Genomic DNA, 27,371 nt, shown 5'->3' with positions numbered 1-27,371 from the left:
CGATGATGAAGAGAGGGGATGTCCCACAGGGAAGGAGTAAGTGGAGTATCCTCCTATTACCTCATTGTGGCAGCGATGCTCTCTGTGCTGAGTGGTGGCGGCTCCTCTTTGTGTAGCGTGGGGACTCTGTGCTGGGGGGGCGGCAGCGGCGTATCTTTGTGCAGCATCGGGGCTCTGCTGGCATTTCCTCAAAGCCCGGAGGCACCGGCAGCTCCATTGCTGCGATGCGGTGGCCTCTGTGAAAATGGCCGCTGGGGGCGGCACATGCTCAGATTCAGATCTCGTCCCAAGATCTCGGGAGACGAAATCTGCATCTGAGCATGCGGCCATTTTCCCGGAGGCCACCGCATCGCAGCAATGGAGCTCCGGTGCCTCCGGGCTTTGAGGAAATGTCAGCGGAGCCCCGACGCTGCACAGAGATATGCCGCCGCCGCCCCCAGCACAGAGCCCCCACACTGTACAAAGAGGAGCCGCCGCCCCCAGTACGGAGACCCCACGCTGCACAAAGAGGAGCCGCCACCCCCAGCACAGAGAGCATTGCTGCCACAATGAGGTAATAGGGGGATTCTCCACTTACACCTTCTCTGTGAGACGCCCTCTCTCTTCGTCATCGGGACCACTCCACCCCACCACATGCACATTGGTCACCCGCCCTATAAGCCGACACACGGCGAATAAGAAGACCCCCGACTTTTAAGAATTTTATATTTTAACTAGAAAAGTTGGGGGGTCGTCTTATACGCCCAGTCGTCTTATACGCCGGAAAATACGGTACCTTAAGAAATATTTTAGTATTTATTAAATTTATAACTTATTCATTTTTTTATTTTGTCATTTATTCAGCTGCTTATACTTTTCTAGTACAAAAAAAAGTTCCAATATTTTACTGCCTAATATGTCTCATGGGACAACAAAAAGGCCACTTCTGAGATTTGCTGAATTTGGGACGCATTGTGATCAAAAAAGTATAGCCACGAAAAATGTCATCAGTCTCCACCAGAAATACAGCGTCTGTGGTTGTTTGGATGAAATTGCGATAAATGATGAATTATTAATTTGAATAGTTCCTGAAATAGTATTATGAATGAGTCCTGACAGAATAGTACTTCTCTAAGCATTAGTGGTCTACACTTTTTGCTCTCTGAATGGCTTAAATCCCTGGAAGACCTGAGACTTAAAGTTTTTTTTAACATGTTCAAAATTACAGAAAATGCCATAAAAAAGGTTGAATGTAGACTGTATTACTATACTTAATAACAAACACATACCAAATAAACAGTAAGAAGAATTGTAGGAATGATGTGGGGCTTTGACACATTACATTAGAATCTTAATAAGCACAACCTGTATGACTAGAAATGGAAAGGATGGATGGATGGGAGGAGCGTGTTTTACTGTTACGCTGCGTAAGGTAATAATTATATCATATTTAAGCAGGCCTCTAAGTCACTTGTCATCATTACCAAGGAATATCCTCACGATCACTGGAAGCAATCATTTTTCCGTGGGATACTTGGAAGGAATACATTATATTCTACTTGCATGGAAACACAACCTAACTAGGTAAGGTTCACAATCTTTCCTAGTCTACGTGTCACAAGCATGATCATGTCTACTGTATTTTATGAAATGTCGGCTATTGATGATGACAGCTCTTATGTTGGATATAGATGTGTAGGTATATATACCCATTATCAGGGTGTAGTGACTATCATTTTTATGGGAAAGTGGTTCCCTTATGTTAGATATAGATGTGTTGGTAGGTATATATACCCATTATCGGGGTGTAGTGGCTATCATTTATATGGAAAAGCGGTTGAGACATATAAGAGTTTTTTGTCTGGCACTTATGGGGCATCGTAGCTTTCTCTCTTATCTAGAAACTCACAACAATGTTCAGGCATACTCAGGCTTGGACTGGCCCACAGGGGAACAGGAGAATCCTCTGGTGGGCCCTTGTGCAGGAGAGGGCCACCACTCTCTTATATGAGCAGTATTGGCAAAATATACTTGATTCACTATGCACAGATAACGGCAGCATCTCATTAATTTAACAATTAGCCCAATTTATTGCTATAGAATTTTGTGAATGAGGATAAAATGATATTTATATGTAGATGAGAATGGGGCCCTGGAGTTGATGTTTCTGGTGGGCCCTTGGCACCTCAGTCCGACACTGTGTGTATGTATGGTTGAGTTTTTGAGTATCTTTGGTTTGAAATGTTGGAATCAAGGTACAGGTTGCCATTTTAACAAATTTGATTATTTTTCGCATTGGAGAAAACAAAGATAGTTTGTATATGTGTAGAGTTTTGAATCCTACAAAGTATAAAAGTGTCTGCAAAATACATAGGTTTTCAGCTTCAGAAGTGTAAGGGACCAAGCATTGCCCGGCTGGTTGATGATATCTCCTTGAATCTCCCAAGGACATTTTAAAATGCTGTATAATGCGATAATCTCCAAATATTAGGTCCAAAGCAATAATCCATAGAATTGTGGGAAGTAGAAAAAAAAACTAAAACATTTGATAGAGTGTGTAAGCATACACTATAGAAAAGCGAAACATTGCTGAAAATGATTTGGGAAGAGAATAATTATCAGATTATCAGGTATATTAATCAGGTATAATAATTATCAGATATCAAGTATATAGATTGGCCCCAAGACAAATATGATTGACACATACTGGAAGGGGAGTTCAGGAGTATCGAGTTTATGCTGGTTCCCACTAATCAACAATTTTTATTAGCTATATAAAGCTATAAAAATATAGGCAGCATAAAGTAACAAAGTACAATTTATTACCATGTTTGTAAAAGTTATCCAAACTCTTCTTGAATTCCTCCAGTCTGTATACAAAATAACTCTTAATGTGACAAATTAGAAAAGTAAGCGTTGTAAATTGTAATACTTTGTATTCTGTGTAAAGACACATGGCATGCATGAAGATACTCATGTGACACAATGACTGCGAGGTACTGGAGCTATGACTGGCACACGAGTGCCACTGTGTCATTGTATACCTATAATTACTCCCGTAATTATAGTCTTGTGTATGGCACGAGTAGCCAGGAAATAAAAGATCATGATTGCTGTGATTTATAGTCAGCGATAACATAACCTGGGGGAAATATACCTGGCAAAGTATTTTCTACTTAAAGAGGACGTGTCACTCGGTCAAAGGTGGCCAGGTTTTGCTCTTAGTTTTTCCCCTCTGCTCCCCAGAACATTCCATTCTTTGGTTGTTTGTAAATCCATTATACGGTTCCAGAGATATGGGACTTTTTAGTTGCTGCTCATAGTTCTGGCATGTTCCAAGGGGGCGTGGCTCACAGGATTCTCTGGGGCGTGTCCTTATGGCTCACAGGATTCTCTGGGGCATGTCCTTAGGCTGCTCTGCATTTTTACCCTGTAAGCAACACCCCTTTGGTAGAGACGAGACAAGTTAGCACTAGATAAAAAGGCCCATATCTCTGGAACCATGTGTCGGATTTACAAAAAACAAAATGTAGTATAATCAGGGGAACAGCTGCAATAAAATTAAAGCAAAACCTGCCTGCTTTTGTCCTGGTGACGGATCCTCTTTAAGTGATACATGCTTTGTATCAGAGTGTGGTCAGATACCATACCCCCTTGACTTTCACAAATAGAGGCTTCCACTGCTTTTTTTAACTTATCTGTATAATGACAGCTGGATCTGAATGATTGACATAAACAATGATGCTAGTAAGGCTGTTTTCACACATCAGTTTTTTTGGGGGGTGTTGGTACGTAAAAAAAAGGGCTTTTTTTCAGTGTGTGTGTTCATTCTTGGTCAAGGTGACAATTTTTGCAATTCTTTTGTATCCATTTTTCTCGTATGACAAAAAATGACATGTAAAAAAAGACATACTGTTTTTACTGGGTGTGCTATCTTCGTGGAAAAAAAAATGGATGAAAAAGCTGATGTGCGGAAGAGCCCTTAAAATGATAAAATTTAATGTGACAGGTGAAGGTTTCTTTAATTTCACCTGCACTGTGGTTCCAATATAGTGGCATTTTTGTATTAGTTTTGTAGTGATCCAGTGAATGCACTCACTGTTCTTATAAAAATATAACGTTGTTTTATGAGTTATAATAGTAATTTCTTATTGCTTATATAACACCAATGTATTCCAGATTTGAGATTGTCTTCATATACATGTACCTGTCCAAAATGAAGCTTGCACACACTAGGGCTTATTGCACAGAACGTAAATTTGCCTGCTAGCAGGGTTGCAGAAAACATGATTTTCAGTTTTTTTATTTTAAGATTCTGTCAACCATAGTTGAATTGTACCTACAATAAAAATTATAGACCTCTACATTCTTTGTAGGTGGGAAAACTTGCCAAATCGGCAGTGCATCAAATACAGTACTTATTTTCTCCACTGTATATACCAGGATGAAGGACATATATAGGATATAGGATGAGGACGCCCCAGGTCCAAATCTTGCACCGGGACCATCAGACTCTATTTATGTCACTCATTGTTAGTATTATTTTTAGAGTATATAAGTAAACCAAAGAACGTGGAGGAAACACAAGTAAACACAAAAAGAATATACAAACTTCATGCATATGTTGGTGTCAGGCTCACTAGATGAGGTGGATCTTCAAAGTAAAAAAACTAGATGGGCACATGGGCAATGGATGTCAGTCCAGCAGGCAGCTAAAGCACATGGGAAACATGTAGCAGAGGTCCTGGAAGCCACAGGCAGACAGCAGATGTCATGGAAGCCACAAACAGCCACCTAGCAGAGGTTTTGGGAGACCGGGGACAAGTAGCGAAGGTCCTGGAAATACCAGGTAGACAGGAGACGTCCTGGAAGCTGAAGGTGGACACATAGCAGATGTCCTCGAAGCAGTAGGTGAACAGGTGACATCCTATGAGAAGCAGGTGGACAAGCAGCAGAGGCACTGGAAGACTGGGAACATGGGAGCAGGTAGCAGATGTCCTGATAGCCGCAGGTGGACAGGAGACATCCTGGAAGCTGCAGGTGGACACATAGCAAAGGTCCTGGAAGACCGGGAACAGGATGCAGAGGTCCAAGAAGACCATGAACAGATAGCAGAGGTCCTGGAGGAACAGAAACAGGTAGCAGTGGTCCTAGAAGCCTGGGAACAGGTAGCAGAGGTCTTGGAAGTCGCAAGCAGACAGGCAGCATCCTGGAAGCCATAGGTTGACATGTAGCAGAGGTCCCAGAAGACTATGAAAAGGTAGCAGGGTTCCTGGAAGCCACAAGCAAACAGGAAACATCTTTAAAACCGCAGGCGGACTTGTAGCGATCAGGTTACAGAGGTCCTGGTAGACGAAGAACAGGTAGCAGAGGTCCTGGAAGACGCAGGCAGACAGGAGACATCCCTGAAGCCGCAGGCGGACACATAGAACAGGTCCTGGAAGACCGGAAACATGTAGCAGACAGAACTCTCGAGCAATTAGAAAGTCTAACTAGACAACCCTAATACCAAGACACAGGTGTCAGTGTCCTCCAATGGCGCTCCTGCAGAGGGATGTCCCTTCCTGCTGCTAGATTGTCCCATACAGTTACTCTAAAATGATGCTAATTCCTTAGATCAGCTCACTGTCTGCTCCCAAGTCACAAACTTCAGGTCTTGCTAGATGACTCCCGATTACACCTCTCACCCTACAGTAGACCTGCTGGCTCCACGAGCCATTTCTTTCTCAATCTTGCCTCCAACCCACTAACTCTCTCTTGCAATGGTCAATTTGTTCCAAATCGGTGGAGTTCTTGTACCAAGGAAAACAAAAACTATGAGTCTTTTATTCTACCGTAAGGCCTCATTTACCAGTGTTGCACGTACATGTTGTATCGTTTTTTTTTATGATTAGAACATGTACCTATTATAATCTTTTTTTTTCTGGAAGCATATAGTAGATGAAAATGGCCAACATAAGTCTATGGGTCCGTGAAAACACGTACAGCACACGGATGGCATCAGTGTACAATCCAGGTGCTGACCATGATTAACATTGTTATGTATAGGAGAATCTTTGTCATTTATTTATTTGCATATATGGTACATGAAAAACACTGATGAAACACTGGTAACACACGGATCCAAACACTGAGGACACCAGAACAAATTTTTTTTTAATGTGTTTTAACACGGAAGTGTGATTGGGGCATTACGATAAGTTGTTTTATTATATCTTACCAATCACTGCTCTGTTGTCATTTAATTAAAAAGAGCAAAACTATTCTACAGCACTGTAAAATTAGTAAAAATCTTCCATTTCTCCATTGTTTGGAGAGGAGTATGGTTTTGTGCAGGATTCTTTCTAATCTCACAAGCATGGGCCGTTCTGACCTGACTACAAGGTGTTTACTGTCTTGTTTAGTTCTTACTCACAACCTGACGATGATGGGGATTTAGCAGTGACGCAATGATACTCGATAAACAATTAAATGTCGTAGACGATCGATGAGTAAAAATGCCTTAACATAGAAAACTGCAGATCTTACTCTGTCACCTTCACACAATTTTGTCTTGATTGATTTGAGCTCGTCTTTATTGTCAAATGATGGTGCTGATCACTGGTGATATCTTCCCAGCCTGTAGGTTGTGTTTTGTTACATTCCACGTCATGAGTAGTCTCGGTATCTTTTAGGCTTCTACAAACCCTTAGGGTGCTCTCACACTGCGGTCAGGCACCCATTAAGTGGCTCCATCAGGGCTTACATCCGAACACCCCATAAAATGGGATTCAGGCGCAGGCACCGATGGGACAAAATAGGATTATTATGGTGCCCACAAGGCAAAGGTGCGCTCTGACGTACATCAATTTCGGGGGCATACGCCTACTACTCAGACGCAGCATACTACTATACCACAATTAGTACAATTTATGGTCGAATGTACCATACATTTTACATTAAAATCCAATACATAAATTGACCAACTCCAGATTTCCAATCCCTAGCACCGGTCCATTTCCACAGCTGATTTTCTTAACCTCTCATCCTCTTTGCTGACTTTTCCACATGCAGAACATTACTGTAAGTCACAAGTTTGTGGAGCGCCCCCACTGCCGCAGGGCCGAGGGGTACCCGGTACAGGGCCTCTGAGTCTCTGCTCTGGGGTTGTCACGGTGGCTAGACCCGGTCCGTGACCCTGCTGAGGGGCATCCAATGAAAGGGTGTGGATGGTGGTGATGTTGTGGTGATGCAGTGCAGGTCGCAGTAAATAACGAGGACACCAGGTTGCAGTCTCTTTACCTCTTTACTGAAGGTTTCAGGATCCTCAGTCCGGAATACGGTTAACTGGGCTGCGTGAGTCCGGCCGGTCCGATGGCACCTCCAGAGTTCCCTTTGCAGGTGGAAATCTGTGCCTACCTTCTAGCGCTTGTGTGTTGTGGTCCTCCCCTGCTGTGCTTATGGGATAGTCCCCACAACTGTTGTGTCTGTTTCTGAAGTTCCCTCACAACTCGATTATGATGTTATTCTTCGTCCCCCAGATGATATGGCTAGGACGCACCCGTATGACGGGTAGGCTCGGAGTTCTTCCGGGACGCTAGAGTCGCCCCTCTCCAATGTTGCCCCCTATGTCTGCTTAGGTGATTTTGGATGAGACAGCCCGCCTATAACTGACTGTTCTGCCGTAGGTTTGAAGTTAGGCCTGGAGCTCTATACTTCCTTGGCGTTCCGGCCACCGGCTGTGCGCCTCAGTAGGATGTTGCCTCGTCTTACAGCACGACTCCTACTGGTGTTTCTCCTTGTTGCGTTGATCTCGTTTCTCACTCAGCACAATAAACCTCGCTTCTTGTCCTTTCTTGGGGTACCGCCGTAATGTCGTGCAGGCGCGGTCCCGTAACGTTCTTTCTGTTCGCTAGGCCTCTGTCAGGATCCCACCCCTGACAGGGACCCCCCTGAATCTTCCCCTGCAACACCCTCTGCCACAGGATGTTGCCTGGTTCCAACCCAGTCAGTTTTCTGTCTAACTTCCTATCCAACCCCCAGTTTTACCAGATTGAGAGGAGTGGCCTAATACATAGCACCCTTAGCTCCCCCTGGAGGCCAGACTGTGAAGTGTATTGGTGTCTGTGATACCTGGTCAGGTGAACTCCTTCAGTGCCATCAGACGTACCATAGCCCCCCTTAGCGGCGGAGCATCAGTACTGCAACGACCAGGACTCTGGGGCGCTGCTGTTGTGAATTCCGTTCTTGGGCTTCATCCTGTGGTTGCTAATGGTATTTTTGGGAGTTCTGCTCTTGGGCTCCCTCTGGTGGTTTCAAGTGGAACTTAGCAGCTGTGTTCACTAATCGGTTTCCTGGCCATGTTATTTAACTGGGCTTTTGGCTGTAGGTGATGCCAGCTGTCAATGTATTTCCTGTGGATTCAGTCCTTTCCTGGAAGTTCTCTGTTGGCCAGTCCATTTTCAGCTTAAGATAAGTCTGCTAGTTTTTGGGTGTTTCCCTGCTTATGACCTTCTGTTCAGTTCAATTTTTGTCTCTTTTGTCCAGCTTGTCATTATGAGATATTCCGGCTAGTTGGAAGCTCTGGGGTCGCAGATTTGCCCCTCCACACCGTGAGTCGGTGTGGTGGTTATTTTTGCGAACTCTGCGTGGACTTTTAGTTTTTATACTGACCGCACAGCAATCTTTTCTATCTCTGTCTATTTAGATAGTTTTGGCCTCCTTTGCTAAAAAATCTAGTTTCATTTCTGAGTTTGTCATTTCCCTCTCCACTCACCGTCAATATTTGTGGGGGGCTATCTTCCTTTGGGGATTTCTCTGAGGCGAGATAGTTTTCCGTTTCCGTCTTCAGGGGTAGCTAGTTCTTAGGCTGTGCAGAGGCGTCTAGGCAGAGTTAGGTACGCTCCACGGCTATTTCTAGTGTTGGTGTTAGGAGTAGGGATTGCGGTCAGTAAAGTTACCACCTCCTCAGAGCTAGTACTACTTTTGTTTTACCCACCAGGTCATTTCAGTGCTGCTCCGTATTCACTAGGTCATATCAGTGATTACTGTCTGTGGAGCTGCTACCTCCTCTAAGCGAGTCCATGATTGGTTTTGCTCACCAGGTCATCTCAGTACCGCTCCGTACCCACCTGGTCATAACAGTACAGCTGGCCCACAATGTGTTAAATGCATCTCAAAAGAGGGAAGAGAAAGTTCTGAGTCTTTTTTTTTTTTGTGTTGCTTTTTTTGTCCTTTTTTTCCCCTTGATTTTTGGATGGTGCAGGAGCTTGATGCTGATATGGAGGTTCAAGGTCTGTCTGCGCGTGTTGATCATCTCGCTGCAAGGGTACAGAGTATCCAAGACTATGTTGTTCAAACTCCTGTTTCTGAGCCTAGAATTCCTATTCCTGATTTGTTTTCTGGGGATAGATCTAGGTTTTTGAATTTTAAAAATAATTGCAGATTATTTTTTGCTCTGAGACCCCGTTCCTCTGGTGACCCCATTCAGCAGGTGAAGATTGTTATTTCTCTGTTGCGTGGCGACCCGCAGGACTGGGCATTCTCCCTGGAGCCAGGTAATCCTGCATTGCTCAATATAGATTCATTTTTTTCAAACACTTGGACTGCTTTATGACGAACCCAATTCTGTGGATCAGGCAGAAAAAATTTTGCTGGCTCTGTGTCAAGGTCAGGAAGCGGTAGAGATATATTGTCAGAAATTTAGAAAGTGGTCTGTGCTTACAAAATGGAATGAGGATGCCCTGGCGGCTATTTTCAGAAAGGGTCTTTCTGAAGCTCTTAAAGATGTTATGGTGGGGTTTCCCACGCCTGCTGGTTTGAACGAATCAATGTCTCTGGCCATTCAGATTGATCGGCGCTTACGTGAACGTAAGGTGGTGCACCATATGGCGGTGTCCTCTGGGCAGAGTTCTGAGTCTATGCAATGCGATAGAGTTTTGATGAGAGCAGAACGGCAGGAGTTCAGACGTCTGAATGGGCTGTGTTTTTACTGTGGTGACGCTACTCATGCTATCTCTGACTGCCCGAAGCGAACTAAGAGGGTTGCTAAGTCGGTTACCATCAGTACTGTACAGCCTAAATTTCTCTTGTCTGTTACCCTGATTTGCTCATTGTCATCCTTTTCTGTAATGGCATTTGTGGATTCTGGCGCTGCCCTGAACTTAATGGACCTAGAATTTGCCAAGCGCTGTGGTTTTTTCTTGGAGCCTTTGCAGAGTCCTATTCCCTTGAGGGGGATTGATGCTACGCCATTGGCCAAGAATAAACCTCAGTACTGGACACAGTTAGCCATGAACATGGCTCCAGCACATCAGGAAAATATTCGCTTTTTGGTGTTGCATAATTTGCATGATGTGGTTGTGCTGTGGTTTCCATGGTTACAGGTACATAATCCAGTGCTGGATTGGAAATCTATGTCCGTGACTAGTTGGGGTTGTCAGGGGATACATAGTGACATTCCTCTGATGTCAATTTCCTCGTCCCCTTCTTCTGAAGTTCCTGAGTTTTTGTCAGATTTCCAGGATATATTTGAGGAGCCTAAATCCAGTCCTCTGCCTCCTCATAGGGACTGTGATTGTGCTATTAATTTGATTCCTGGCTGTAAGTTCCCTAAGGGTTGACTTTTCAATCTGTCTGTGCCAGAGAATGCCGCTATGCGGACTTATGTAAAGGAGTCCTTGGAGAAGGGGCATATTCGCCCGTCTTCGTCACCGTTGGCAGCTTGGTTCTTTTTTGTTGCCAAGAAGGATGGGTCCTTGAGGCCCTGTATAGATTATCGCCTTCTCAATAAGATCACGGTCAAATTCCAGTACCCTTTGCCTTTGCTCTCTGATTTGTTTGCTCGGATTAAAGGGGCTAGCTGGTTTACCAAGATTGACCTTCGAGGGGCGTATAATCTGGTCCGTATCAAACAGGGTGATGAATGGAAAACAGCATTTAATACGCCCGAAGGCCATTTTGAATATCTTGTGATGCCTTTCGGGCTCTCTAATGCTCCATCTGTGTTTCAGTCCTTTATGCATGATATTTTCCGGGAGTATTTGGATAAATTTATGATTGTATATTTGGATGATATTTTGTTTTTTTCCGATGATTGGGAGACTCATGTGAAGCAGGTCAGGATGGTATTTCAGATTCTTCGTGCTAATACACTGTTTGTGAAGGGAAGAAGCTGTGGGTCACAAGGACCCAAAAAAGACGACCAGAAAATCCCAATGTATGTACAAAAAAATATATAAACTTTATTGATATATACTAATAGCAAAAAACATAACATATAGGAAACAGGTGAGGCATAGTGCTGTAGGGTGTGCACAGACACCACCACAGGAGCATACTAAGGGGGCACGGAGCCGGGATAAAAACATACACCCATCAATATACAAAAATATTGAATGGTAATGGACTGCATAGTATATTATTTAAATGCCCTAACAGCATACTGCTAGAAGCCCAGATAGCTATATAAATGGACAGCAGGCCAAAATACCAAAATATAATAAATAAATATTACCTCAAAAAGCAGATGGGCAGAGTATATCCAGGGTCCGTGCGCCCTCCCCGACGCACGTTTCGGTGATAAAACCTTCCTCTAAGTGCCTTTTTGGAGTTCAGAAGGTTTCTTTTCTGGGGTTCATTTTTTCTCCCTTAGCTATTGAAATGGACCCTGTTAAGGTCCAGGCTATTTATGATTGGACTCAGCCCACATCTGTGAAGAGCCTTCAGAAATTTTTGGGCTTTGCTAATTTTTATCGCCGCTTCATTGCTAATTTTTCTACTGTGGTTAAACCTCTGACCGATTTGACCAAGAAAGGTGCAGATGTGGTGAATTGGTCCTCTGCGGCTGTGGAGGCCTTTCAGGAGCTTAAGCATCATTTTACTTCTGCCCCTGTGTTGCGTCAGCCAGATGTTTCTTTCCCTTTTCAGGTTGAGGTTGACACGTCTGAAATTGGGGCAGGAGCTGTTCTGTCTCAGAGAAGTTCTGATGGCTCTGTGTTGAAGCCGTGTGCTTTCTTCTCCAGAAAGTTTTTGCCTGCTGAGCGTAATTATGATGTCGGCAATCGGGAGTTGTTGGCTATGAAGTGGGCATTTGAGGAGTGGCGACATTGGCTTGAGGGAGCCAAGCATCGTGTTGTGGTCTTGACCGACCATAAGAATCTGATTTACCTTGAGTCGGCCAAGCGCTTGAATCCTAGACAGGCTCGGTGGTCTTTGTTTTTCTCCCGTTTTGATTTTGTGGTCTCGTATCTTCCGGGATCTAAGAATGTGAAGGCTGATGCCTTGTCTAGGAGTTTTTTGCCTGATTCCCCTGGAGTCCGTGAGCTGGCTGGTATTCTCAAGGAGGGGGTGATTCTTTCTGCTATCTCCCCTGATTTGCGGCGGGTGCTTCAGGAGTTTCAGGCTGATAGACCCGACCGCTGTCCTGTGGGGAAATTGTTTGTTCCTGATAGATGGACTAGTAAGATGATTTCTGAGATCCATTGTTCGGTGTTGGCTGGTCATCCTGGGATCTTTGGAACCAGAGATTTGATTGCCAGGTCCTTTTGGTGGCCTTCTTTGTCACGGGATGTGCGTTCCTTCGTGCAGTCCTGTGGGATTTGTGCCCGGGCTAAGCCCTGCTGTTCTCATGCTAGTGGGTTGCTTTTGCCCTTGCCTATCCCTGAGAGGCCCTGGACGCATATTTCCATGGATTTTATTTCTGATCTTCCTGTGTCTCAGAAGATGTCTGTCATCTGGGTGGTTTGTGACCGGTTTTCTAAAATGGTCCATTTGGTACCTTTGTCTAAGTTGCCTTCCTCCTCTGATTTGGTTCCTTTGTTTTTCCAGCATGTGGTACGTTTGCATGGTATTCCGGAGAATATTGTGTCTGACAGAGGTACCCAGTTTGTTTCTAGGTTTTGGCGGTCCTTTTGTGGTAGAATGGGCATTAATTTGTCTTTTTCTTCGGCGTTTCACCCTCAGACAAATGGACAGACAGGACGCAAACCAATCAGACCTTGGAAACCTACTTGAGATGCTTTGTGTCTGCTGATCAGGATGATTGGGTTACCTTCTTGCCGTTGGCCGAGTTTGCTCTTAATAATCGGGCTAGTTCGGCTACTTTGGTTTCGCCTTTTTTTTGCAATTTCGGTTTTCATCCTCGTTTTTCTTCAGGGCAGGTTGAGCCTTCGGACTGTCCTGGGGTAGATTCTGTGGTGGACAGGTTGCAGCGGATTTGGACTCATGTGGTGGACAATTTAACATTGTCTCAGGAGAAGGCTCAACGTTTTGCTAACCGCCGTCGGTGCGTTGGTCCCCGGCTTCGGGTTGGGGATTTGGTCTGGTTGTCTTCTCGTCATGTTCCTATGAAGGTCTCTTCCCCTAAGTTCAAACCTCGTTTTATTGGTCCTTATAGGATTTCGGAAATTATCAATCCAGTGTCTTTTCGTTTGGCCCTTCCAGCTTCGTTTTCCATTCATAATGTGTTCCATAGATCTTTGTTGCGGAGATATGTGGTGCCCATGGCTCCCTCCGTTGACCCTCCTGCTCCGGTGTTGGTTGAGGGGGAGCTGGAATATGTGGTGGAGAAGATTTTGGATTCTCGTCTTTCAAGGTGGAAACTTCAGTATCTGATCAAGTGGAAGGGTTATGGCCAGGAGGATAACTCTTGGGTTTTTGCCTCCGATGTCCATGCTGCCGATTTGGTACGTGCTTTTCATTTGGCTCGTCCCGATCGGCCTGGGGGCTCTGGTGAGGGTTCGGTGACCCCTCCTCAAGGGGGGGATACTGTTGTGAATTCCGTTCTTGGGCTCCATCCTGTGGTTGCTAATGGTAATGGTTCTGTCTAACTTCCTATCCAACCCCCAGTTTTACCAGATTGAGAGGAGTGGCCTAATACATAGCACCCTTAGCTCCCCCTGGAGGCCAGACTGTGAAGTGTATTGGTGTCTGTGATACCTGGTCAGGTGAACTCCTTCAGTGCCATCAGACGTACCATAGCCCCCCTTAGCGGCGGAGCATCAGTACTGCAACGACCAGGACTCTGGGGCGCTGCTGTTGTGAATTCCGTTCTTGGGCTTCATCCTGTGGTTGCTAATGGTATTTTTGGGAGTTCTGCTCTTGGGCTCCCTCTGGTGGTTTCAAGTGGAACTTAGCAGCTGTGTTCACTAATCGGTTTCCTGGCCATGTTATTTAACTGGGCTTTTGGCTGTAGGTGATGCCAGCTGTCAATGTATTTCCTGTGGATTCAGTCCTTTCCTGGAAGTTCTCTGTTGGCCAGTCCATTTTCAGCTTAAGATAAGTCTGCTAGTTTTTGGGTGTTTCCCTGCTTATGACCTTCTGTTCAGTTCAATTTTTGTCTCTTTTGTCCAGCTTGTCATTATGAGATATTCCGGCTAGTTGGAAGCTCTGGGGTCGCAGATTTGCCCCTCCACACCGTGAGTCGGTGTGGTGGTTATTTTTGCGAACTCTGCGTGGACTTTTAGTTTTGATACTGACCGCACAGCAATCTTTTCTATCTCTGTCTATTTAGATAGTTTTGGCCTCCTTTGCTAAAAAATCTAGTTTCATTTCTGAGTTTGTCATTTCCCTCTCCACTCACCGTCAATATTTGTGGGGGGCTATCTTCCTTTGGGGATTTCTCTGAGGCGAGATAGTTTTCCGTTTCCATCTTCAGGGGTAGCTAGTTCTTAGGCTGTGCAGAGGCGTCTAGGCAGAGTTAGGTACGCTCCACGGCTATTTCTAGTGTTGGTGTTAGGAGTAGGGATTACGGTCAGTAAAGTTACCACCTCCTCAGAGCTAGTACTACTTTTGTTTTACCCACCAGGTCATTTCAGTGCTGCTCCGTATTCACTAGGTCATATCAGTGATTACTGTCTGTGGAGCTGCTACCTCCTCTAAGCGAGTCCATGATTGGTTTTGCTCACCAGGTCATCTCAGTACCGCTCCGTACCCACCAGGTCATAAAACGCTGCACTTGCATACTCAGGTTATTTATTCAGCTTACAGATCTCTGAAGTTAATAACACCTTATAGATTTAGTCACCATGGTACCACATAATAAAACGACCATCCGTACCAATAGTGCAAAAAAAGACCCTTAGGGCCTATCATCAATTACATATACCACAACAAAAAAGCGATGAAATAACGGTCCAACACAATATATATACATATATAACCTTTATTGATACTCAATATGACCAAAGTGCAAGGAGGGAAAGTGACAATAACAGAATCATACTGAAACAAGCAGGAGGCGCGCGCCCAGGGCCATGTCTATAAACCAAATAGTTACCTAGTAAATGGGCCTTTGACAGAAAAACCAAGCAAAAATGCAAAACAATCAATAAAAAATGAAAAAAAATGAAAAAAACACACAACGCAAAAGCCCAGTACCAATAGGTACAAATATATTGCGGCAATAAAGTAAATTGGTCTGTAATACTCAATAGACCATCATTAATATGATGGTGCACAGACAAGGCTGCAGGTAATATAACAAGCGGTAGCTGGCCATAAATGCGGCACTAGTAACCCTACAGTCCTTCCCATAGCATACCACCAACCAAAGATCAATAAGCTAGCTTACCGCACTGGAAGACAATGGAGCCTGGGACCGCGCCTCCAGGGCGCGGTCCCAGGCTCCATTGTCTTCCAGTGCGGTAAGCTAGCTTATTGATCTTTGGTTGGTGGTATGCTATGGGAAGGACTGTAGGGTTACTAGTGCCGCATTTATGGCCAGCTACCGCTTGTTATATTACCTGCAGCCTTGTCTGTGCACCATCATATTAATGATGGTCTATTGAGTATTACAGACCAATTTACTTTATTGCCGCAATATATTTGTACCTATTGGTACTGGGCTTTTGCGTTGTGTGTTTTTTTCATTTTTTTTCATTTTTTATTGATTGTTTTGCATTTTTGCTTGGTTTTTCTGTCAAAGGCCCATTTACTAGGTAACTATTTGGTTTATAGACATGGCCCTGGGCGCGCGCCTCCTGCTTGTTTCAGTATGATTCTGTTATTGTCACTTTCCCTCCTTGCACTTTGGTCATATTGAGTATCAATAAAGGTTATATATGTATATATATTGTGTTGGACCGTTATTTCATCGCTTTTTTGTTGTGGTAGATCTCTGAAGTTGCATCAATATTTTTTAGCATTTGCAGTGGTGGTACAGAGCCGAAGGATAACATTGGCTATAGGGGCCCACACTACAGCTAAGGCTACTTTCACATTAGCGTTTCCCTGATCTGCGGCAGGCTGCGGACTTCCTCCGTGAAGCCCTGCCCCCGGCCGCACTTCCGCCGCTAGCTCCGCCTACTTCTGCATGCGGCCCGCATGCGACCTGCGTACCTATCTTTAACATTAGGTACGCAGGTCGTGCCGCAGTATGCAGATGCTGCCGCATGCGTCGTTTTGACGATGCGGTGACCAGCGTAGGACGCAGCCTGTAGCATTTTTTTTTTTTCTCCGCATCTGCATACAGCCGCACGACCTGCGCACCTAATGTTAAAGATAGGTACGGAGGTCGCATGCGGGCCGCATGCAGAAGTAGGTGGAGCTAGCAGCGGAGGTGCGGCCGGAGGCGGGGCTTCACGGAGGAAGTCCGCAGCCTGCCGCACATCAGGGAAACGCTAATGTGAAAGTAGCCTAAATGCATATGTATAATTTCCAAAATTGGTTTATTTAATTTGGCCAGGAAGTCAAATCAGTGGGCGAATACTCGAGGGGGCGTTTTCTTCCCGAAGACACACATAGAGCTGAAATTAGCAGTGGCACCGACAGGGTCACTTCTGCCCCAATATGTGTTACCGCGATCATCATGCCCCTGCTCAGGAGTTCCGGGACCTATGTGGGCCAATCCGAGCCTGATTCTTTATATTATACATCTTAGAAGATACAGAACTTTTTTTTATAGAGCATCTAGGAGAATCATGTTTATGTTTATTCAGACATTCAATTATGGTACATGGTGATCCATTGGTGTGGTCTAGAAGCTCTCAATGGTTTTGCATTCCCCTATCTCCTTCACTGGTGATGGACGGCAATGGCCTGAGCTTTTCCTGAAGAAATCATTGCTCATCACAGGCAAGTTGGCATTGTCAATCACCAGTGACACAGGCACACTGTACATAAGCAGTGCACTGAGCCTCTTGGCCACATCAAGGGTGCACCGAGCATCCTAAATAACATATGGGATTAAACTTCAGTTTCTGCAGAGCAGAGGCAGCGATTAGACCTCTAAAGGTGCCATTTTTTTTATAGGGGCTATATTCTCTACAAGGTTATGTGCTTAGTTTATGCTGTCATTTTGGTCAGGCGGACTCCCTTTATTTGGCATAAAATGTCATCAGTATTTGAGATGTTCTTTAGTGACTGCAACACAGAACTGTATAATACACGCTGCTGCTGCTGCTGCTGCTGCTGAAGAACATCTTTTATGAAAATGAGAGGGAACAATATCATTGGTTGACAGAAGGATGAAATTAATAATGAATGAATGAAATGTAATAAATAAATAGGCTGATTCTGTAGGAAGATATAAGTAGTGTCTAGATAGCACCACTCATCCCTACATAGTTCAGATCAGGTTCTGACATCAGAATGTGAGATATATATATATATATATATATATATATATATATATATATATATATATATATATATATACACAAATATTATTAACACATAAATATTTAAATATTACCACTATCTATCTATCTATCTATCTATCTATCTATCTATCTATCTATCTATCTATCTATCTATTATTATCATTTTGTATTATTATTATTATTATTATTATTATCTATTTACATAGCACCATTGATTCCATGGTGCTGTACATGAGAAGGGGTTACATACAAATTACAGATATCACTTACAATAAGCAAACTAACAATTATAGACTGATACAGAGGGTCGAGGACCCTGCCCTTGCAGGCTTTCATTCTACAGGATGGAGGGGAAGGAGACAGTAGGTCGAGGGTTGCAGGAGCTCTGGTGTTGGTGAGGCGGAAGCTCCTGTAGTGGTGAGGAGGCAGGGGGGTCAGTGCAGGCTGTAAGTTTTCCTGAAGAGGTGGGTTTTCAGGTTCCGTCTGAAGGATCCGAATGTGGTTGAAAGTCGGACGTGTTGGGGCAAAGGATTCCAGAGGATGGGGGATATTGGGGAGAAGTCTTGGAGATGGTTGGCTGAGGAGCGAATAAGTGTGGAGGAGAGTAGGAGGTCTTGGGAGGACCGGAGATTACATGAGGGAAGATATCAGATTAGTTCAGAGATATATGGAGGAGACAGGTTATGGATGGCTTTAAAGGTCAGTATTAGTAATTTGAACTGGATACCCTGAGGGAATGGGAGCCAGTGAACAGATTTGCAGAGGGGGGAAGTGGAGGACTAGCAAGGAGAGAGATTAATTAGTCGGGCAGCAGAGTTAAGGATGGACTGGAGAGGTGCAAGGGTGTTAGCAGGGAGGCCACAGAAAAGGATGTTGCAGTAGTCAAGGCGGGAGATGATGAGGGCATGCGCAAGCATTTTAGTAGATTGACAGTTGAGGCAAGGACGGATTCTGGAGATATTTTTGAGCTGGAGGCGACAGGAGGTGGAAAGAGATTGGATGTACAGTTTGAAGGACAGGGTAGAGTCAAGGGTTACTCTGAGGCAGCGGACTTCCAGTACGGGGGAAAGTGTGATGTCGTTAATTGTGATAGATTGGTCAGGTAAGGAAGATCTATGAGATGGAGGAAAGATGATGAGTTCAGATTTTTCCACATTAAATTTAAGGAAACAAGAGGAGAAGAAGGAGGATACGGCTGATAGACACTCTGGGATTCTGGAGAGCAGAGAGGTGACGTCTGGGTCAGAGAGGTAGATCGGAGTGTCATCAGCATAAAGGTGGTACTGGAATCCATGGGACTTTATGAGTTGTCCCAGGCCACGTGCATAGATTGAGAAGAGTAAGGGTCCTAGAACAGAGCCTTAGGGGACTCCAACAGAGAGAGAGGACGGGATGAGGAGGTAGTGTGGGAGTGGGAGACGGTGAATGTGCGGTTGGAAAGGTATGATAGATATTATCTATCTATTATTTATATATTATATATCTATCTATTTATCTATCTATCTATCATCTCTCTATCTACAGTATCTATCTATCTATCTATCTATCTATCTATCTAGTAACTATCTATCTATCATCTATATATCTCATATCTATATATTATCTATCTATCTATCTATCTATCTATCTATCTATCTAATCTATCTAATCTATCTATCTATCTATCTATCTATCTATCTATCTATCATCTCTGTTTTTCTATTTCTAAAAAGTTTTTGAAAGTTAATGCCAGCTGCTGAACCAGTCATTCTGGTAATTTTCTTCCTGATACTATACGCTGATATTTCTTTGTTTCATTTAAAACCCATTATTTTTCAGATAATTACAGTAGATATTACTTCTGAATAGTATAATATGTTGCTTAATATGCTTTGTCCTTGGTATGTGACATTTTGTGACAGTGGTTACATCACGCTCAGTAATGTCTAGAATGACTTAGTCACTGTTTTGTTTTTTTCAGAACTGTCACAACATCAATACCAATTGTGTACAGCGTGTACTGAAATGTCTGATGCTTTTACTTGTTCAGTGTAGTTACATTCTGCCTCTGCTTCAGCTTTATACATACAGTTCTGACACCCATCAAATAAATCTATGAACTAAATTGATAGAATCTATATTTATCCTATTAATGCCATGTGACAAGCTAAGGCATCAAAGGTTAGAGAAGGTAACAGTGTTAGGGAAGCGAGAGGCATCAAAAAGCCTAAAATCCAACTCGGATAAACTACTACTATTCCAAATGGAACTTAAATGTCATCTCAAGTTTTGATTGGTTAGAAGTGCACCAATTCCCCTGTAATATAGAAAACAAAGGCAGTAATTGTACAATCTAACTTTATACAGCATAGTCTATAAAAAGGATTGTAAACAAAAAATATTTAATTTCAATTTAATATTCTACAATCCTAAATTCAGATTTTAAATTAATATTCTCAACTAACTCCATCTTTAAGTAGGAAAAATAATATTAATTAATAATAATAATAAATATATATTTTATATAATATAACTGTATGGTCATTATTTAGTTGTATAGATGTTAGGTGTCATTTAACTGTTTTTTTTCTTGTTTATTACAGAAAGATGAGTAAAAACGAAGGTGTGCCACTTCTGGCCAAGGACAGGATTCCACCAGGGACTCCTCCCAGGACTCATAAACCTCTAGACAATGGGCTGAAGAAAAGGTAAACTTCTAGTAATTTAGATACTATCACAATGCTGCTCCTGTTCTTCAGTGAGCGACTTGTCTCCATCTACAGAATAATGTGGGAATAGTACTGAGGATACACTTTAGGTTGTGTTGAGATGGCAGTTGGGAAAATTTGGGCAAGGACGGGTGCAAGAGCATTCTGCTATTTACAGTAGATAAATATATATGGGGAGGACTCTCAATTTTACATGTCATTATCTTTCTCTGCTCTACCTACAGAGAATACATTCACTCAAGGTCAAGCAGAGTGTGCATGTGTATGGAAGGGTGGAAACAGCTATCTAATCTAATGTGCATAGGTGCCCTAAGGCCGGGGTCACACTTGCGAGTGTGATGCGAGAAACTCGCACGAGTCTACCCAAGTGCCGGCGGCAGTGCCGGGTATTGGCGCGAGTTTCTCGCATCCAGGGCCGGCGTCAGCACCTGGCGTACCCAGGAAGTGCGGGGCCCTGGCGAGACAGGGGGGCCCATTCAGGGCCGACATTAGGGTCAGGCAGCTGCCAGTGCCTAGGGCCCCCGCTCCCCCAGGGGCCCTCAGCTAGCAGCACATCACACAGCCACTATGGGGCCCCTGTAAGGCAGGGGGGCCCGCCTGCCGCCAGCGCCGACTCCCCCGCTGCATTGAACTATACCGCTATATGCTATGTGGGCTGTTATATACTACATGGCTGTGTTATATGCTACGTGGCTGTGTTATATGCTACGTGGCTGTGTTATATGCTACGTGGGCTGTGTCATATGCTACGTGGGCTGTGTCATATGCTACGTGGGCTGTGTCATATGCTACGTGGGCTGTGTTATATGCTACATGGGCTGTGTTATAATCATGAATCATGGTATGTGTTAAAGGGGGGCCCACTGAGACTCCTTCTCCCGGGCCCTCAAAAACCTGGAGCCGGCCCTGCTCGCATCACACTCGCAAGTGTGACCCAGGCCTAAGGGTTCGCTTATACCTACTGACCAGTGGTAAAATATTTACCGATCGGCCATCGATTAATAGCCATGCAAACAGCAGCCAATAATGTAAATAGTATGATCTGTAAAAGATCTGTAGTAGATCGCTCAGTGAGGATAGGCCGCCATTGTTCTTGACACCATGAGTCCTGTTTACACAAGATGATCCGCTGCCGGTGTGAATGATCTATTGTGCAGCACCAAAGATCATTTCACCCGATGGACAATAGATTTGCTCGTTCTTCCAGTATGATATACAAAGGATAATCCAGGAGAGTAGTCAGGGACTAAATTGGTCATGACAGCGAGGGACAAGATCAAACTCAAAGTCACAGTGAAATGTAAAACCAGGTTTTGAAGTAAATTACCATCTATAACTGCAAGTTACCAGGCTGAGTAACACAGATCTGTCTTTCTGGCCAGTCAGGTGGGATAACAAATTACAGATTGATACATACTTTTGTGGGGTAATATTCATTTTAAATTGTAATTTATTTGTTTAAATATCTTTCTTGGGTGGATCTTAAAAATTGACTGACAGCTATCTGTTTATGTTCACGAATATGGGGGGATGCTGTCAGTCATTGATAGGACTTCCTACTGGACTCCTAAGCAAATAATGAGCAGGGATGTAATGAATAATATACAAGTTACCTTGAAGCTTTCACTACACAATTTTGTATAAATCTGGTCACATACTGCTTTATAACACACTATCTATAGATAGCACAGAATTTCCAAGTTGTTACAATGGCTTGCAAAAGTATTCACCCTCTTGACTTTTTTTTACTCATTTTGTTACATTAAAACCTGTGTTTAAATATTTTTGTAATTTGATTTGTGCATGATGCATCAGCACTATAGGCATAAATTACATTTATGGGATTAAACAACTAATAATTGTCATGAAAAATATCTATTCACTCCTTTTGCGATGAAGACCCTGAAAATACCTGATGCATGCAATTACGTTCATAAGCCACATGTTTAGTGAAAGGACGTCCACATGTGTGCAATCTAAGGGTCTGTGCACCCGTAGAATGGTCCACTGCGGATTTTTCCGCAGCGGATTTGATAAATCCGCACGGCAAAAATGCTGTCTTTTTCCTGCGGACTTATCGCAGATTTACTGTGTTTTTTGCGCGGATATCAATGTGGTTTTACACTTGCGGTTTTCTATTATGGAGCAGGTGTAAAACCGCTGCGGATTCCGCACAAAGAATTGACATGCTGCGGAATGTAAACCGCTGCGTTTCCGCGTGTTTTTTTCCGCAGCGTGGGTACAGCGTTTTCGGTTTCCCATAGGTTTACCTTGTACTGTAAACTCATGGGAAACTGCTGCGGACCTGCAGCTGCGGATCTGCAGCAAAATCCGCATCATGTGCACAGAGCCTAAGTGTCACATGTCTATTAGTATATACACACCATTTCTGAAAGACCACAGAGGCTGCAACACCATTAAGCAAGAGGCGCCAATAACCAAACACCACCATGAAGACCAAGGACATCTGCAAACAAGTCAGGGACAAAGTTGTTGAGAAGTACAAGTCAGGGTTGGGTTATAAAAAATATCCCAATCTCTGATGATCCCCGGGAGCACCATCAAATCCATTATCATCAAATGGAAAGAACATGGTACTACAACAAATCTTTCAATAGAGGGAAGCTCACCAAAACTCTCAGCCCGGGCAAGGTGGACATTAATCAGAGAGGCAGCACAGAGACCAGAGATAAACCTGAAGGAGCTACAGTGTTCCTAAGCAGAGACTGACGTATGTGTCTACATAACCACAATAAGCTATATTTAAGCCGTTATGGAAGAGTGGGCATGAAAAAGTCTTCACTTACACACAAAAATTGTAAGGCTCATTTTGAGTTTTGCAGGAGACTCTCAAAATGTATAGAGGAAGGTGCTGTGGTCAGATGAGACCAAAATGTAACTTTTTGGCCACCAAGGTAAACTCTATGTCGGCTGCCAAACCAACACAGCTCATCACCCCCTAGAACATCATCCTCATCGGGAAACATGGTGGTGGCAGCATCATGCTGTGGGGATGTTTTGTTTTGGCAGCAGGGATAGGGAAAATGGTCTGAGTCGAGGGGAAGATGGATGGTGCAAAAAACAGTGATAATCGTGAACAAAACCTTTTTCAATTTGTCAATTATTTGAGACTGGGACAGAGGTTCACCTTCCAACAAGACAATGACGCAAAGCATGCTTCAAAAGCAACACTTGAGTGGTTTAAGGGGAAACGTGTCAATGTTTTGAAGTGGTTAAGTCAAAGCCCAGACCTTAATCCAATTGGGAATCTGTGGTCAGACTTGAAGATTGTTGTTCACAGAGGAAACCATCTAACTTGAAGGAGCAGGAGGAGTTTTGCCTTGAGGAATGGGCAAAAATCCCAGTAGCCAGATGTGGAAAGCTCATAGAGACTTATCCAAGTTGACTTGCAACTGTAATAGCCGCAAAAGGAGGCTCTAGAAAGTACTGACTTTAGAGGCGGGTGAATAGTTTTGCACATTGAAGTTTACAGTCATTTTGTCCTACTTGTTGTTTGCTTCACAACAAAAAAAAACAAATGTTCACGGGTGTAGGCATGTTCTTTACATGAACTGATGCACATCCTAAAAAAAAAATGTTAAAATCCACTTTGTAAGGTAGGAAAACACAAGAAATTTCAAAGGGGGGAATACTTTCACATGTCACTATAGGTTCCCTTTAAGCAACTAACATTATTAATATAGTATTACTAATGTGCATGGTGTACTATACACATTTAGCTCTTATCTCTAACTCGTGACACCCTCCAAAAATCATCTACCTACGGTAATTCATATTGTGACATTTTCTTATTAGATAAAATGAAAAAAAATATGCATCAGCTCTAGTCTTCAGTGTGACTCCTGGATCCAGAAATTCTGAAAATAGATGCATGGATAATGAGATCCCAGCTAGCTACTTGGTGGGGTATTACTGAGAAAAAAAAGAGAAGGTACAGCAATCCCAGGAAGGAAGAAATTAAAAAAAAAATCATATCCATTCCAAAATCTATAAATTTATGATGAAAAAAAATTAAAGGAGTGAATAAAATCACATGGATTGTGCATTTTGAACCACACTGAAACCAGTTCGGTTTGAAACACGTCATCCATGTGATTTTATTCACCCCATTCTTCTTTTTTTTCACCAGATTTTTAAAGATTTTGCAATAAATATGATTTTTTAATTCCTTTTTTTCGGATTTCTGGATTTTATTAATAACTGGGTCCTCTATCTGGGTAACAGCAATTATCACAACCTTAAGCAACTAAAATAACGTAATAATTGCTACATCTATTCTTAGATACTGGTACATCAATTGTGTGTATCATAAGCGATATAACAGGTTAGGGAAGTAAGATTGGCTCTGCCCTAAATTATATCACTCAAATTCAAAGTGCTTCCTTTATTATTAGCCATTTGAGCTGTTTGGTCTTACAGCAGATATCCTGTTTAAGTTCTTAGAATATTCTTGTTTTTATACATATTTTTATTTACTATTCTTCCTAAATGTCGTACATAAATCTTGAGCCCTTAGTAACCGATGCTTTTCTCGGCAGTGACACTACTGATTTCCCTGTGCTTAACAGAACTTCATTCCCCGTATTTTCCAAGCCGATGGACTCAAACATAAAGCCTTGGTAAGTACTAGTATGTGGAAATGTGTAGTAATTTTATATTTTTGGGCAAGTTGTTTTGTGTATACTTGTATTTCTATGTGCTGATGTTGTGTGATTAAGAATTCTAGAACATTTGTTTATTTTTTTATTTTAACGGCCTTCAGCTGAGTCTTGAGCTATGGCGACGTGATGAACAATCTGTAGGAAGATCAATTTTGTGCAAGCCTAGATAGGGCCACCAGGGTCTTCTCCTCCGTTATCTTGATAGTATCAAGCCATTGGGTTGTGGGTCTTCCTCTTCGCCTTGTTCCTCCTATTCTCCCGACCGTGATAATAATGAGAATAATAATTACATTTTCTTTAATACATTATCCATTTTCTTAAAAAAAGGTTATCCAAAAATGGATATTTATCAACTGTGCAAGCAGGAGATATAGCTCAAATCTGGGGGCTAATTCTCTGAGACCTCCACTGATCTGGTGAAACGATGATCAATGTCCATTTTGGGGCAAAAGCTTAAATTAATTTTACAATTGTGCAATAGAAGATGTTGATATGTCAATAACATATGGCAGGAGGTAACATTGGTAGATGCCAACATCTGGTGTTCCATATTAAAGGATTCCTGACATTTGTGAAGAGTTGGTCAAGAATATACACGGCTTTGTATGGGATGTCTAAGAATAGAAAGTGTAGAGACTCAAGTGATTGTGTTTTTATAAGATTGATGGGATATGAAGTCATCATTGGTAATATTTCTAATACAGTATGTCAATTTTATTAGCTTTTTATCTGCTTTGACTTATTAATAGTTAATTTTATTTTGTAATAATGAGGTACATGAAAATATTCCAGCAGTTCAAATCTGGGTCGATGTTGTAATGAAGATGTTTCAGCCCATGATTTAAAGCTGTACCCTCCTGCATTTATTATCTAAAACTTGTTAATTTCCATAACTCCCAAGTGCTGAATATAAGTCCACATTCATTGTAATAGTGAGATGATCCAACACACAATATAGCTTTAATATACTAAAACTGACATATTTTCGGGAGTAAAAAGTATTTCTGGGGATGAGCAGGAGACAATTATCTGATTGTGTAAATGGGGGCAGGGCATCTTCCTTTTTCAAATTGAACCTCCCCTATTTATTCACTCTTGATCATCTTCTGACAAGTCAAGCAGGAATCTATAGGGTGAAAAGCCTGTCAAATATGTTGGATAGATATTGTCCAATTCTGCGAAACTAGTAGCCCAACTGTTCTCCGGCATCTGCCGTTTTGGGACACAGTTTTCATTAGGGTCTACCAATAATCCTAATAATGGGGGATAGAATGACTGTCTCCCAATATTTATGATTGGTGGTGAAAAAAGTTGACATGCTGGATTCAATTCTTATTATCATAAAATAGTAGGTGGTAGAGCAAATTTGGCAGATAATTTGTAATATGTCCAGCATTAGATAGTGGGAAAGAACATTATTGTATGCTGGCAAAGCAAGTGTTTCTTATTGATACATGATGCTTTATTCAGAGCTCCATATATAGGAAATATCAATGTATTGTAATATCCAAACATTTTGCAATGAATTATGTAATTTAATGTAATTGAAAGAGGATCTTTCACTGACTTTTTTCATTGACACTGAGTACTGTACCTCCTCCATTCGCTGCTATTCCACTGATTCTGGAACAATTTTTTTGTTCTGTGCCCCTCCATTCCAAAGTTATGCCCTCAATAATAAAAAAAAGCACAATATGCAAATGTTATCTTCAATCAACTGGGCATGCACCACAAAAATTCTCTATAGGCGTTTGTTCATAAAGGGAACTTAGACCCTCTATAAATTATACTTTTCTGTAGATTTTATTAAATTTGTTGTATGAAAAAATAGTTTTTAGATATGTAAATGAGGGGGCATCACTGGACCCTAAGCATGGCCAAGGGCTTGTTGCATCACTCCATCCCCTCAATTACCATCCTACGCCCCTTATGGTGATTATCATGACAGCTACCTGATCTAAATCCCCAACCCTGCAAAAGGGCCAAGATCTTATCCCTTTCCTCTGTGTCCACATCATACAGGATCACAAAGTAGCGTGTAGCCGATGCTGACAGGAGAGGGAGATGAGAATGTGAGCACGATAACAATTTGTGTACGCACAATTGCCCCCCGCAAGTCACTGGGTGAATGCTTCCATCCCCCACTCCTGTGTGTAGAGGCCGCTTGCTGCACACAGGATCACACAGCAGCTTGCAGCCGCTACACAAAGGAGAAAGATGAGAGCATGCACATATTGACATTGCGCGTGTTCTCATCTCCCTCTCCTGTCAGCATCGGCCACCCACTTCTTTGTGATTCTGTTTGCAGTAGGCGGCATGCATAGGATGTAATTGAGAACTTGGCCTCTGCACACTGTGTGTGGGCACCCCTGTAGTGTCAGCGTGGGCAGGGCTGGCGATTTAGATCAGGTAGCGCTCCAAAT

At 42.8% G+C, this 27,371-nt stretch overlaps 1 protein-coding gene across 1 annotated transcript in view; it reads left to right on the top strand.

Annotated features, from left to right (window-relative positions):
- The first annotated feature begins 1,472 nt into the window (after positions 1–1,472).
- TRPV3 (transient receptor potential cation channel subfamily V member 3) overlaps positions 1,473–27,371 on the top strand; it is a 44,660-nt gene continuing 18,761 nt past the window's right edge. The window contains exons 1-3 of the mRNA XM_077294218.1: positions 1,473–1,563; positions 20,141–20,245; positions 24,826–24,906. Of these exons, the coding sequence (XP_077150333.1) occupies positions 20,145–20,245; positions 24,826–24,906 (182 nt within the window). The 5' untranslated portion in view covers positions 1,473–1,563; positions 20,141–20,144. The remainder of the gene's footprint in view (positions 1,564–20,140; positions 20,246–24,825; positions 24,907–27,371) is intronic.

The sequence above is a fragment of the Ranitomeya variabilis genome, chromosome 3 (genome assembly GCF_051348905.1).
Source record: "Ranitomeya variabilis isolate aRanVar5 chromosome 3, aRanVar5.hap1, whole genome shotgun sequence".
NCBI classification, from domain to species: Eukaryota; Metazoa; Chordata; class Amphibia; order Anura; family Dendrobatidae; genus Ranitomeya; species Ranitomeya variabilis.
Note: the sequence above shows the minus strand (reverse complement) of the source record. Positions and strands in the feature narration are given on the sequence as shown.